General features: G+C 48.3%; 1 protein-coding gene across 1 annotated transcript in view; it reads left to right on the top strand.

The window, feature by feature from the left end:
• PTPRT (protein tyrosine phosphatase receptor type T) overlaps positions 1-14,386 on the top strand; it is a 787,404-nt gene that overhangs the window by 726,400 nt on the left and 46,618 nt on the right. Inside the window, exons 20-23 of the mRNA XM_047069145.1 lie at positions 8,624-8,660; positions 9,960-10,057; positions 12,577-12,636; positions 13,362-13,478. Coding sequence (XP_046925101.1) covers positions 8,624-8,660; positions 9,960-10,057; positions 12,577-12,636; positions 13,362-13,478 — 312 coding nt within the window. The remainder of the gene's footprint in view (positions 1-8,623; positions 8,661-9,959; positions 10,058-12,576; positions 12,637-13,361; positions 13,479-14,386) is intronic.

Genomic DNA, 14,386 nt, shown 5'->3' on the forward strand with positions numbered 1-14,386 from the left:
GCTGAGGCTGAGGGGAGCTGAGGCTACATCACGGGAATAGCGGACAGTAAGGCTGGAGCTAGCTAGATCATTGGTGGTTTACGATCAGACTTAGAAAGCCGGACTTGGTTCTATAGACAAGAGAGGGCTACTGAAAGTTCTCTATCACGAAGGTGACCAGTTCAGAGCTGAGCCTAGGGATGATTTCTCTGTCACCAAGGGTAAGATAGCTCTGAGGGAGGAGAGTCTGGGATTCAAACAGCGTTAGGAAAGGGGCTGCTTCACCATGGATGTGAGAGACTTTGTGAAGGGGGAGCATGGCCACAAGGGCCAGACGGACATGCTGTTATAACCAGTGTAAGCCAGCCTGCTCAGGACCTCCGTCCGCTAGGAGCCCGAGAGCCTTGACGAATGGCTCAGAGATCCACCTCGGTGCCTCCGATGCCCAAGTGCTTTTACAGACAAGCTGTGAAGTGCAGCGGTATGCTTTTAAACTCCCCATAATCTAGGCTCATCCAGATGATTCATTGATTCAACAAATATTTATTGAGCCGAGCCTTACGGTAGTCATTTTTCTGTTTGTTCTCAGATCTCTTTCTTATCCTTCCCCGTTCTCCTTTGCATTGCTTATATGAGTGTGTGTGTGAGTGTGGGTGTATGTATGTGATAATGTGGGTGTGTGAGTGCGAATGTGAAAGCATGTTGAGAGCGTGTATTTGAGTGTGTGTGTGACTGTATGTATATGAGAGTGTGTATGTGAAAGTGCGTGTGCATGTGTGTATGAGTGTGTAGGTATGTGAGAGTGTATGTATGTGAGACTGTGTGCATGTGAGTGCATATATGTATGTGAGAGTATGAGTGTGAGAGTGTGTGCATGTGAGTGCGTATATATATGTGAGAGTGTGTGTGTATGTGAGAGTGTGTGTGTGTGTGTGAGAGTGTGTGAGACTGTATGTGAGTGTGTGTGTATGTGAGAGTGTGTGTGTGAGAGTGTGTGTGTGTATGAGTGTGTAGGTATGTGACAGTGTGTGTGTGTGTGTGTGTGTATGTGAGAACGTGTGGGAGTGTATGTATGTGAGAGTGTGTGTGCATGTATCTGTGTGTATGTGAGTGTGTGTGTGTGTATGTAAGAGTGTGTGAGACTGTATGTGAGTGTGTGTGTGTATGTATGTGAGACTGTGTGTATGTGAGTGCATATATGTATGTGTGTGAGACGTATGTGAGTGTGTGTGTGTATATGAGAGTGTATGTGTGTGAGAGTATATGCATGTGTATATGAGTGTGTATGTATGTGAGACTGTGTGCATGTGAGTGCATATATGTATGTGAGAGTATGAGTGTGAGAGTGTGTGCATGTGAGTGCTTATATATATGTGAGAGTGTGTGTGAGTGTGTATGTGAGAGTGTGTGTGTATGTGAGAGTGTGTGAGACTGTATGTGAGAGTGTGTGTGTATGTGAGAGTGTGTGAGACTGTATGTGAGTGTGTGTGTTTATGTGAGAGTGTGTGCATGTATCTGTGTGTATGTGAGTGTGAGTGTGTATGTGAGAGTGTGTGAGACTGTATGTGAGTGTGTGTGTGTATATGAGAGTGTGTGTATGTATGTGAGACTGTGTGCATGTGAGTGCATATATGTATGTGAGAGTGTGTGTGTGTGTGTGTGTGTGTGAGACTGTATGTGAGTGTGTGTGTATATGAGACTGTGTGCGTGTGAGTGTGTGCATGTGTGTATGAGTGTGTACGTATGTGAGACTGCATGTGAGTGCGTATATATATATATATATATATATATATATGTATATATATATACATATGTGAGAGTGTGTGTGAGTGTGTATGTGAGAGTGTGTGTGTGTATGTGAGTATGTGTGTGTATATGAGAGTGTGTGTGTATGTATGTGAGACTGTGTGCATGTGAGTGCATTTATGTATGTGAGAGTGTGTGTGTGTATGTGAGAGTGTGTGTGCATGTATCTGTGTGTATGTGAGTGTGAGTGTGTATGTGAGAGTGTGTGAGACTGTATGTGAGTGTGTGTGTGTGTGTATGAGAGTGTGTGTGTGTGTGTGTGTGAGAGTATGTGCATGTGTGTATGCGTGTGTGTGTGTGCAGCAGGAGGGAGAGCAAGCTGATGCCTACAAGGAAGGCATTGATGGGAGATTGGAAGGGGAAGGCTGGTGTAATTTTCCTCCTCTCTCACCTCCCTGGGTGCTGACTCTGGCAGTGGCCGCATCCCAGCTGTGGCGCCAGCTTCTCCCAGGCAGACCCACTGGAGTTCCCGCCTCTGCCTGGCAACTCCTCTGCTCCAGGGTCCGGCCGCTTCTGTGTCTCCATCACCCACTAGTTCCAGGGGTTGTCACAGTCTCCCTCTGGGAGCCCCTCTGTCCCCTGGTTAGCATCTCAGCTCCTCTAACACTGATAGGTCCCCAGCTCCCCATACCGAATTCCCTGTGTCTGAAACACCCACAGTGGATTCTAGTCCCTGCCTGGACCCTGGCTTACAAAGGGCCTACACGTGGTCAGGAACAGGGGCTGGAGTTTCAGTGGAGGTCAAGGTAGACACAGCCTCTGTCCCCGTGGCCCTCCCAGGAAAGTTCACAAGGAGATGGCCAGTTCAGAGTAATCTGTCTTTAGCCTGGAGAAAGCACTCGGAATATCCACCCATCACACCTCCGGCCTCTCCCTCATGCATCTTAGTATTCATTTCACAAACACTGAGCAGGCCCTCCACTGTGTGCTAGAAACCCAGACCTGAAAAGAGACTCAGGTCTGGTGAGGGACTCAGGTAAGAAAAGAGACCCTCAGAGCAGGGCCTATGGGAACATAAAGGAAAACCAAAGCCTTCAGGTATAGAGGTGGGTAGTCGAGGAAGCCTTCCTGGAGGAGGTGACACAGTGCTGCCTTAGCCAATGAGTAAGAGTCCAACAGGCAAGAAGGATTGATAGTAACCTCACATCACCTCTTTTGTATCAGCATTACCTTAACTAGTACCACATTCTCCTGAAGTAAATGCCATTGCTACCCATTTCCAGATGGGTTAGCTGAGGCTGTCAATTAGTTATGTAACTTATCTAGGATCACACTGCTAGGATGTGGAGGGGGAGAGAGCACGAGTCTGAATCTGGGGTGACTCCCCTACCATGTTCTGCTGGCTTCAGTTATAACAGTTATAATGACAACAGCCAGTGGCTCTAAATGAGTCCTCTTTGCACCCTGTGATGGGTGGAGGGTTTTAAAGGAGTCGGTTTATGGAGACCCCTCAATGGCCCTCCAAGTAATCCTCCCCATTTTTCAGAAAGGGAAGCTGAGGTTTAAAGAGGTTGTGAAGCTTGACTAAGGCCATGCAGCTGGTCGGCAGCAGAACCAAACTTAGGAACCAGACTGGAATAACTCCAAACCCAGGGCCTTTCCTCCTGCCCCTCCCCATCCACTCCCAGACAGCACCTCACATCCAGCACCCAGTAGGGATTCAGTTAGCATGTAGTTAACCAGACTGAACTACTTCCTTCCAGTTTCCTTTTGACCTTGTCTCCAGCTGAGTGCTTGTGGCAACACTGATGGCCGTGGCCCACATGAGGTGTGCCGGCCTAAGTTGCTGTATCTGGTGTTTGTCATCTAAGTGGTAGCCACCAGCAAAAATTACTTCCCTAGATAGACACTCAATCCAAAGTTGCACGAGCATCTTGCCACAGTCAGAGCCAAGATGCACTCCGGTGTGTTAAAGGCAACAAATGAAATTGCTGACGATGCAGGTGGATCTCCAACATCGACACTGAGGACGCCCCCCCCCCCATGCCTACCAGCTTCCATCGTTACAATGCATTCTGCAAGCCTTTGAGGATAAGAAGCCAGGGATTGGGCTTAAGATTCTTGCTCAAGGTTGCATAGCTAGAATCCATTTCTCTGCACACTAAGGACACCCCACCACCCTTTCCCTCCCTAGAAGTACTACATTGTGCACGCAGGCCGAACAGCCTCTGCTAGATGCTGTCTTTTTTTTTTTTTTTTTTAATTTTTTTTTTCAACGTTTATTTATTTTTGGGACAGAGAGAGACAGAGCATGAACGGGGGAGGGGCAGAGAGAGAGGGAGACACAGCATCGGAAACAGGCTCCAGGCTCTGAGCCATCAGCCCAGAGCCCGACGCGGGGCTCGAACTCACGGACCGTGAGATCGTGACCTGGCTGAAGTCGGACGCTTAACCGACTGCGCCACCCAGGCGCCCCGAGATGCTGTCTTAATATATGACACTGGCCTCTGCTGTATCTCATTGGTTAGAGTCAGTCTCACTGGTTAGAGTCAAAGGTTCGTGAGACCAAAGTCATGAATTCAGCCCTTGTTGGGTTTATTCAGTCCTGCTTACCAGCCTTATGATCTTGGGTGAATTATTTACTTGTTCTCATATCTGTAAAGTGGGATAATAATGCTACCCCAGCAGGATGTGATAACTGATGTACGTCTCAGTCTCCCATTAGGAAACAGAGGCTCACTCAACTGAGGAGAGTTCAACAAGGGTGGGGGCAGGATTAAGGGAAACCAACAGGGTGGGGTGCAGTATTCCCAGGCTAGGAGTAGTAGCCTCTGACAGAGAGTCAGTGCTAACCTCAGTGGCCTGATGCGGGCGGACCTAGAACATACACCCAACCTCCCCACGGTCTCTGAGTCCCTGCTTCTGCCCCCCATTTGCTGAACACAACTGGAAGCTGGAGGCCACAGAAGCCCATGATGTGGTCCATATGGGTCAGCATCCCATGGCACACGGCAGAGCGTGGAAGGGAAAAGTAGACACATGGAGGGACAGAGAAGACACCAAGCACAAGCCCCTCCTAGCACGCTGTCACCAATATAGGGTGGAGTGAGGGGTGGGGAAGCGCATTAATTGTGAACCTACTATGTACTGCAGCAAACTTAAACTGCCTTAGTCTCTTTGGAGATTCCCAGCCAGACACACCCTAGACAGCTCTCTAGGTCCTCACCCTTTTGCCCTGGTCTCCAGCCCAGTTGAAATCATCCTGGCTCTCAGAAGAGCTAACTGCCCATGCTAGAATCATTTATCCACAATTGGATCTTGACGATCCATTAAAACAACTCCATTTGGATAATGAGCTAGATGGGGCCATCCCTGTCGGTGCCTCCAGAGGCCATGGTTCTGCTACCATCTGAACCATCCCACCATCGGGTTTGTTTGCACGCCCGAGAATGTATTGGCCACTTGAATCTGTTATAAATTACCAGCCTGGAAATAAATATCGTATCTGGGTCCCCAGTAAGTAACAGATGCATGAGTCCAGAGTGAGATAAATGTGTTTTGGATGCAAGCCTCTTTCCCATTGCTCACAGACGGATGGAGGCAGCCGGGGCCGGTCGGCAGTGGGTCTCTGCTGTGTAGGTGGGACTTCGGTGAACTCAGTTCATTTAAGGTTAGGAAGTTTCCTGTCCCAGTTCCTGGCAAATCTCCAGCAAAGACCCCAGTTAAGCAATACGGTTCCTTTTATCTCCATTGTTGAGGAGTCTCGTGGTTAGAATGTTTTCTCTTTGGGGACTGTCTAGGGTCTTAGAGACCAGAGGGCCTTTTTACTTACCTGCAGTGTGCGTGAATTTGATACATGTGTATCAAGGCTGGTGGCCCAGGCAGACTTCTCTGTGCTGGGGACACAGCCATGAGCAAGCTGGATACAGCCCTGCCCTGCTGGCCCTCCCATTCCACTGGGGAAACAGTGAGCATGTACATAAACAAAGAACACTGTGCCATTTGGTGACAAGTGCAAAGGAAAGTAAACCACAGAAACTTGAAAGGGGCTGTCAGGGTGGTCAGGGGAGGCTCTCTGTAGAAGTGACTGGTAACAGAGCAGTAGCCCGGATGGAGGGAGAGAGCAAACCGCTGAGTTAATGGGGGACACATGTAGCAGGCACAGGGAATGGCCAGTGCAAAGGCCTCTAGATGGAAACATGACTGCTGTTTCCGAAGAAGAGAAAGACAGCCAGTGAGCCAGGGGAAGAGCAGTCGGAACAGTAAAGCTCCTGGAGGGATGGAGTGGAGATACCATTAAGGTGCCCCCACCTCACCCCAGTGACCTATTCATGCATGTATGCCACCAGCCAGCCTTTGCTAAAAACGGCACCCAGCTGAGTGTCACGTGCTGTGGCCCACGAGGAGAAAAATACAAAGATCGTATTGCAGCTCACATTGTGAGTATGCTCATTGGGCATCTGCAGAAGCCTGTGGGACTGCTCAGGAGGAGGGCGGTCTCATCTGAGGGGTAGCGCGGGGAGGCTGGGACTTAGGGAACATGAGAGGGTGTGCAGAGGGACAGCTGGCAGTGAGGCTGGAAATGTTTGGCAGTCCTGAGCTGAGGCATTTGGACATTACTGTGCAGGCAATGGGGGGCCATGGTAGGCTGTTTGGTGGGGGAAATAACATAATCAGATGTGCACTGGAGACTTCGTTCTGGCAGGAAGCAGATGAGCTATGGGACCAGACTGGACGCAGGGAGGCCAACAAGAGGCCGGAGCTATGGCCCAGGTCAGGGAGGACGAGGGCTGTAATTAGGAGAGATGATGGCAGGGTGTGGGGGAGTGGGCATGAGAAACCGCATCCTCCCACACTCTAGGGGACTGTTTTGTGTTCCCAGACCTACTCAAGAAAACTCCTAGAGCCTAGGAAACCTTGTCCATCTTGACTTGAAGGAAGAGTTACCTCCTGGTACCTCTCACCTCCCTTCCTACTTCCCATGTGTCAGAGAAGAGCTCTGTTTTACATTAACAGGCAGAGCAATGAGGAGGGAAGGGCTGCTGATCTCACCATCTCCCAAGTGGCCAACACAGACTCTTAGTCGTGGTAGGCACCCAATAAATGTTTTCCAGATAACCAGTAAAATAATATAAAGTCCTATATGTTAAATCTTAGGATAGTGCCTGGGACATAGTAAGTGTCATATAACCCTAACAGCAATCCTATGATGTAGATAAAAGTACCCGCATTTAACAGCAGAAAATCAATTGAGGCACAGGGAGGTTAAGTACTTGCCCCAGACCACCACACAGCTCTTAAGGGTCAGGGCCGGGATTCAAAACCAGGCAACAGGGTCCAGAGTGTGTGCACATAACTTCTTCCTACCTTAATGTATTTAGCTGACCTCTCAGCAACTTGTTCTTGGACACTTGCTCCGAGTCTCACACTGTACTAGGCTCTATGGAAAATATGCTTAAAACTTAGGAGGCAGTGTTTGTCCTCGAGAAGCTGACAACTCACTAAAAAGACAGGACTGCTCAAACAGAGCGTAGGTGGGGCCACTGATTCCTAGTCACTGTGGTTAACCCAATAATAGCTCAGGCCATGACAGTGGCCTGGGTTGGTGCTGACAGTGAACTCCGGCATCTCTAGAGTATGCCCAGCAGTTAAAAGGTACCTACTGAATATTTATGGAGCAGGTGGAAGATTGAGGTGGAGGAATATATAGGGGACCCAAAAACTAGTCTTCGAATCAGAAAGTAGATCCAGAACTTCAGAGATAGCACATCTGTTTCACCATAAGCCATACAGGTGGCAATTCTGGCTCATTTCCTGAGAAAGAGGAGGCAGCCCATCCACCCCGGCGGGGAAGAAAGACTGATCACCAACATTTAAGAGAAACTAGATATTCATCAAACTTTAGGGCTTGTTTTCTTTTGAGATAGTTAACCATAAAGGAAAGGGGATTTCAGGACTGTCAATAATAATGTCTCTACTAGCAGGCTCCATAATTGGCATCTGTATTTTGAAATTTTATCCGTCCATCCATCCACTCATTCACTCATGTGTTCATTCACTAAATACTAATTACATTCAGTGTTATGGACTAAATGCAAATCTTTGTCCCCAAACTTAAACTCTACCCAGTAGGATATAATTCCTCTCTGGCACTAGAAAGGGGATCCTCCAGTATGGCCATATCCAGGCCAAAGAGAAGGTTATCTTCAACCTCTTCCCCAATGATTAGGGTTATGGGGCACAGAGTAACCCCACACCAGAGCGTGCATGGCAGGGCCTATTTGGACACTCTGAGATGGACAGGAATATCAGGAACTAGACTCTGAAACAGAAAGTGGCTTTATCAGCCTCTGGGTCACACCTGCACGGGGCCCTCCCTGGTGAATGGGACTTCCAATCCCAAGCCCAGCCATGTGGCACAGAGATGGTCACATTGTGGCATTCTTACCGATTTTTTTTTTTTCTAATTGTTACTAATTCAAGGGGCCAACAACTCAATGGCTTTCTTCTGGTGGGTGGCCTACAGGGACTCACACAGTGTTCTGCACACAGTTATGGCCCAGGAAAGACTTTTTGGTGGTTTATGTCCCCCCAGAAACCCCGAAATTCCTTCTCCACCTCTTTCTGGGTGCATGGGCATAAGTAATGTCCACCCAGTTCTTGCTTCCAGGGCAAGCCTATATGGGCCCCTCACAAGTAACTATTATAAATTGAGTGATTTAATAAGCTCTTTACATGCGTTACCTGATTTAATCTTTGCCACTTCTCTGAGAAACATCTAACGCTATTCCCACTTTGCCTATGAGGAAACCATGTCTTGGAAAGGAGAACTATTACTATTAGGGTGTTTGCAAGCTTTGACTGCAGGCCCTCACTGTGCTTTTGTCCTGTTGTCCAGGGATACCATCGACCTCGGCACTACATTGCAACTCAGGGTAAGTACTCTCCTCTTCCTTGAAAGGGTCCTCGCCCTTCACTGTAAGAGAGGGATGGGCGTCTGCCAGCAAAGAAGCTGCAGAGGAGTAGGGCTGGAGAGCCTCCAGGGGTCCCTGGGAGCGTCCATTTGTGTTTTTTTGTGAAGGAAAGAGGTGCCAAGTTCAGCTCTAGGGGAGGGACATGAGCGAGAGATGAAGGAGATGTCACTAGGCAGCGGTCAGGCAGGGCAGACCAGAAGCATCGGCTTCAGGATCCACCATCCGGAACTGGAGTTGATGCTGCCTTATCTCTTTGATGAGTATATGCCTAGAAGACCAAAGTAGAAAACAACGTGGCTGTACATCATCAGAGGCTTAAAAATGATCCTATCTCCCCAACTGTTGGGGGAGGAAATCCTGTAGATAATTACATATACGGACAGGGATATATATAAAGATATTCTTCACAGCATTATCTTCAATAGCAAAAAAGTGAAAAGTCTTAAATGCCCAACCGTTGGTAGATGAGTTAAATAAAGTGTGATACTTCAATATTCTAGAAAATTATGCAGTGAATGCATTTCATGCTTGGTCAGAATTTTTAAGAGCGTGCAAAAATGCATATAATGATGATGCTTATTACAGCAAATACATACATAGAAATACGGGTACATACACAGAAAAGTGTATACATATACAGAAAAATGCTATTCGGATTTTGATACAAAACACATGTGTTACTTTAGTAATTGTGAAAGCGATGAAGGCCCAGGACATTGAAAGAGAAATTTCCAAGGAAATTGCTTTGGACTCTCGGATGCTATCTCTCTTGCCTTGTCTGTTTCTTTCCGTCCCTGCTGTTTGGGCTGCAGACGAATGCTCCCTGTGTTTGTCAAGCTCACAATCGGGCCTCTTCTGTTTGCACCGTGAGCGTCTGGCTCCCAGCAGCTCTCTGTCTCTCCTCCCTTCCCTGCAACCCCAATTTCCTCCCTGTCTGTCATTGAGCTTCTAGAGCCCAATTCTGAGCGAGAAAATCATTGCCAGGGAAGGGCAATGGGTGCAGGACACATGGGGGCTGCGGGAGAGCAGAGGGAAGAGAAGAAGCTGTCGGCGTGTCCAGCGGATGCTATAGTCCATGCTCTGCTTGGTTGGAAAGCTGCTTTTCTTTCCCATACTCTGGCCCTGGTCTCGATGACTTGGGTGTCCCAGCAAGGATCATCTGGCCTTGCTCTTGCTTACCTCTGCCGAGCCTTGACTGACCACGCAGGAGGGACGGCCTCTTGGCTGCTTCCTTGACCCTGTCACCTTCTCTGTCGGCAGGTCCAATGCAGGAGACCGTCAAGGACTTTTGGAGAATGATCTGGCAGGAGAACTCGGCCAGCATCGTCATGGTCACAAACCTCGTGGAAGTGGGCCGGGTAAGCCCCTCCCGCAGTCACCTGGACAGAGGATGCTAGTGCTGCCCTCCAAACATTCCTCTGCTCTGGGCCTTGTGCCAAGTGCCCCCATTCAACAGTGTTCAACAGTTTGCCCCACAGCAACATGCATGGGAGACATCCTCACTCCTGCTTCCCATTCGAGGACTGGCCTTTCCCTTCAAATCATCCCTCTCTCCACCCTCACCCCGTTGATGATGTCATCTCATGCACTTTGAGGATACTAAAGCCATCAAACGTGAACTCTCATCTTCACACCGCAAAGCCACAATCCTACCCGCATCTACAACCACCTTCTCATTCTTCCCCCTCTCTCATCAGGGGGATCCATAAAAAATGGCCATTTTTGTTGACCCCAAATGGTAGAATATCTGCTGTTTCTAATGGTTCCGCCTCATACGACGGAGGAAGTGACTCTTGCCCTTTCAAAGGCAATCCCAGTGCCTTAAATCACAGATTCTATTCAATATTTTTTTCATTTCTCTGCTCACTTGAAAAGTAGCTCTTTTTCTCATTGCTAGATCATTCCCCTGAACGTAAAACATCCTGAGTACCTTCCCCCTGAAAAATATAAAGCAGGCAAACAAAAAGGATTCTCTTGTCCGTACTTTTCTGCCAGACTCTAAAGACACACACAGACTCTGCTTCTCCACTCCCGTTCTCTTCTCCCCCATCCAGCGTAACTCCTCCCTCCATCCCACCCATAGTGACACCGTCAGTATCACCAGCATCCTTCATGTGGACGAACAGCCACTTTCTTCTCATCGACCTCAGCCTCTCAGAGCATTCGACCCTTTGCTCCCTTACCTCTAAACCTGGATATTCCTCAGGGTTCAGGCCTCGGTCTCCCACTCTGCTCTATCTTGACTCTCTCCTACGTCATCCTTAGCTACTCCTAGGGCTTGGAAATGGGACTGTTATTCCCCAGCTTGCTTTTGCCAACTTGGTAAACTGTGGCATGTGGGTGGGCGGGCTGCTGGTTTAAAGGCAAGGTGCACAGACCCTAGAATGAAGAGGGCCTCTCCACTTACCATATGAACTAACTGAAGAGTGGGCAGGTAAGTTTTTGTTTCGGCAAAAACCAGATAACCCATTAAAATAAAGAGTCCTGGCCTCCAAGATAACGGGAAAGAGAGAATCTGGGCTGTTGTCATAATCCAGGCTATGGACATCTCGTGGCCTCATAGGACTCTAGGGCCAGGAGGGACTTTATCCTTGAGCCCACTCTTACCTAGTCCTTTCCCCAATTTTACAGATGAGGAAACAGGCCCAAAGGGGTGGAGTGACTACCCTGGAGTCCCCTAGTCAGAGCCCTACTAGGACCACTGACTCTTGACTCTCATGCTAGTATCGCAGCCCCTCCACTCATGACTGCTCCCCAGAGACCCAGGCCTGGGGGAGGAACTGCTGTGGCCAAAAAGCCAAACAAACAAACAAAAAAAAACTAGGATTTAAGAATTCAGAGGTAAACTCCAGCCTGTTCTATAACATATCCCATATTGGAGACTGACTCCCTTGATGGACAGATCATGAGTCTAATTTGGATTTGGGGAGGGAACAGGGAAACAGTTCTCTCTTGACAGAACTCCTAAGAGCCAAGCACCGTGCCAGATGCTTACTGTGTATTACTTCATTTGGAGTCCCAACAACTGCCCCAGGTGGTGTTTCTGGTAATTATTCAGATGGCCTAGCTTTGCATCCTGGCTCCATCCGTTACTGACATTGGACACTTTTTTAGCCTCTCAGTGCTTCTGATTCCTCATCTGTAAAATGGGGTAATAATAATATCTGTATGAGGTTGTAATGATAAGCTATTAAAATAACGCATGGAAGGAATTCATAGAACACTTAGTAAGCAGTGAGAAACAGTAAGTTGTCAGTAAGTGTTAGCTATCATTTTTTTAAGTTTATTTATCTATTTGGAGAGAGAAAGAAAGCATGAGTTGGGGAGGGGCAGAGAGAGAGAGAATCCCCAGCAGGGTGTGCACTGACAGGGCAGAGCCTGACTTGGGACTCCAGCTCACGAACCGTGAGATCATGGCCTGAGCCGAAAGCAAGAGTCGGACGCTTAACTCTCAGAGCCACCCTGGCGCCCCTGGCTGTCATTATTAATAAGAAGTTGAGCCTCAGAGATTTCGGCACTTTCTGGAAGCTACACAGCTACTGAACGTTAGCACCAAGCAACGCATCCATTTGCCTCCAAAGCCTGTTGCACTGTACCAGCATTTCCCTAAGTGGGTTCCACGGGATGCTAGCCTGCAGGATGTCTAGTGAGAAGAGGGTTCCATGGTTAAATACGTTTGGGAAATGCTGTGCACTCTTTGCCCCTCTCGGAGAGTCGAAAATACAGTAGCGTTAGCACATTCGATGAGCTGAGGAGTCTGGTAGCAGAGCGGCCTGTTTAACTTTGTTTAATCCAGCATTTCCCAAACTCATTTGACCACAAAACCTTTTTTTTTGTTTGTTTTTTTGTTTCTTGTGTTTTACCTAACACCTATTAGCGCCCAGCGGAACACACTGTGGGAAATGCCACTGTAGGCCGCGCGGCGTCCCCCGGAATGGTAATGCTTTTGTTCTTTTTAGGGGAAAGCAATGATGATCTCTTCTTCCTCCCGCGGAGTGTGACGCAGAGTCAGGATGTGGGACTGGCTTGTCTGTAGCACCTGCACCCACTGCCCGGGCACAGAGCGGTCACAGAGTCTTCCCTCTGAGCCCAGCACCTTCCATACTTTTCCCAAATGAGAGCCTTTCTCCTTCCAGCCCCCAATTTCCACCTCTTAATAGTAATGTCCCTCTCCTGACCACTTCTGCTTCCACTCCCTTGCTGTTGCCCACCTTTTATTCTCATCTCTGCTCTGCTGACACTGCCCAGCTGCCCCAGCCTGACCTCGCACAGAGAGGGCTCAGCCAGAGCTAGGAAAATGGCCAAGTGACCCCAGAAGAGTCACCAGACCTCCATACTCGAGCGTTATTCTCATCTGTAAACGGGGGTAACGCCACCTGCCTACCTCACCTTGATCTATTCGATCACTTAGGGTGATGATGGACTTGGAGATTTTAAGGAGCTCTGCAAAAGAAGGTACCACCATTATCCCTAACGGCTCCAGTTCCTTGGGGAGAGAGCGTGGCCCTGTGCGGTTTGCCAGTCCCTGGCCAGCTGAGAACCCCTTCGACCGAAATTCCACCCAAATCGCCCTTGGGTTTATCTGAACAGGAAGGCCAGACGAGGCGGCTGCTCGTACTCAGCCACCCACTCACTCGTCCTTGTCTCTGTCTTTTCTCACAGGTGAAGTGTGTGCGATACTGGCCGGACGACACGGAGGTCTACGGAGACATTAAAGTCACCCTGATTGAAACAGAACCCCTGGCAGAATACGTCATACGTACCTTCACAGTCCAGAAGGTAAGCTTGTTTGTTCATTCTGGGCATGCACTGAGCAAGGGTCTGCTCTGTGCCCATCCTGTGTTTGGCACCAGGGATGAGTCAGCAATCAGGTTGGATGTGAATCCCATTCCAGAAGATGCCCCCCTCTAGCAGGAGAGACAAACAGAATTCAACAGACAAATAAATGGACTAATGCCATATGGTGATAAAAGCCATGGAAAAAAAAAAAAAAACGTGCCATGAGTGGAGACAGGAAGATGATGTGGTGAGAGAGGGCTTCCTGGAGGAGGAGGTATTGAGGCAGATAATGAAGGATGAGAAGGAGCCAGCTGAGGGAAGAACAGGAGGAATACTCTGCCAGGCAGAGAGAAGGAAACATGCAGAGTTGAGGGGAAAGAAGATTTCAACATGTTCTAGGCCTGTGGTTCTCAACTGGTGGTGATTTTGTCCCACAGGGGACGTTTGAGCATGTCTAGGGACATTTTTAGTTATCAAACCTGAGGAAGGAGGGGTGCTCCTGGCGTCTATGGGTGGAGGCCAAGGATGGTAACATCCTGCAATGCGTAGGACACCCCAGCCCCCAACCACAGATGTCAGTGATATCAGAGTTGAGAGATGCTGGTCTAGGTATTGAAACACGGCTAGGGTGCAAGTAAGCAAGAATGAGATTTCATAAAAAAAAAAAAAAAATGAGAAAAGCTTAAAATGAAAAAAAAAAAGAATGAGATTCCAAATAATTATTAGATTAGTAATTTAATTGGTCTCATAATGCTAGCTAACATTTATTGAGCAATTACTAAAGCAGGTGCTTTTCTCGGTGCTTTGCATACATGAACTCATTTAATCCTCCCAACAACCTCTTCATGGAGGTACTGTTATTACCCCCATTTTAGAGGTGACAAAAATTAGGCACAGTGCACGTACAT

This window comes from Lynx rufus, unplaced genomic scaffold, assembly GCF_022079265.1.
Source record: "Lynx rufus isolate CCGP_SWC_20201006 ecotype Redwood Valley unplaced genomic scaffold, mLynRuf1.p SCAF_8, whole genome shotgun sequence".
Classification (NCBI taxonomy): Eukaryota; Metazoa; Chordata; class Mammalia; order Carnivora; family Felidae; genus Lynx; species Lynx rufus.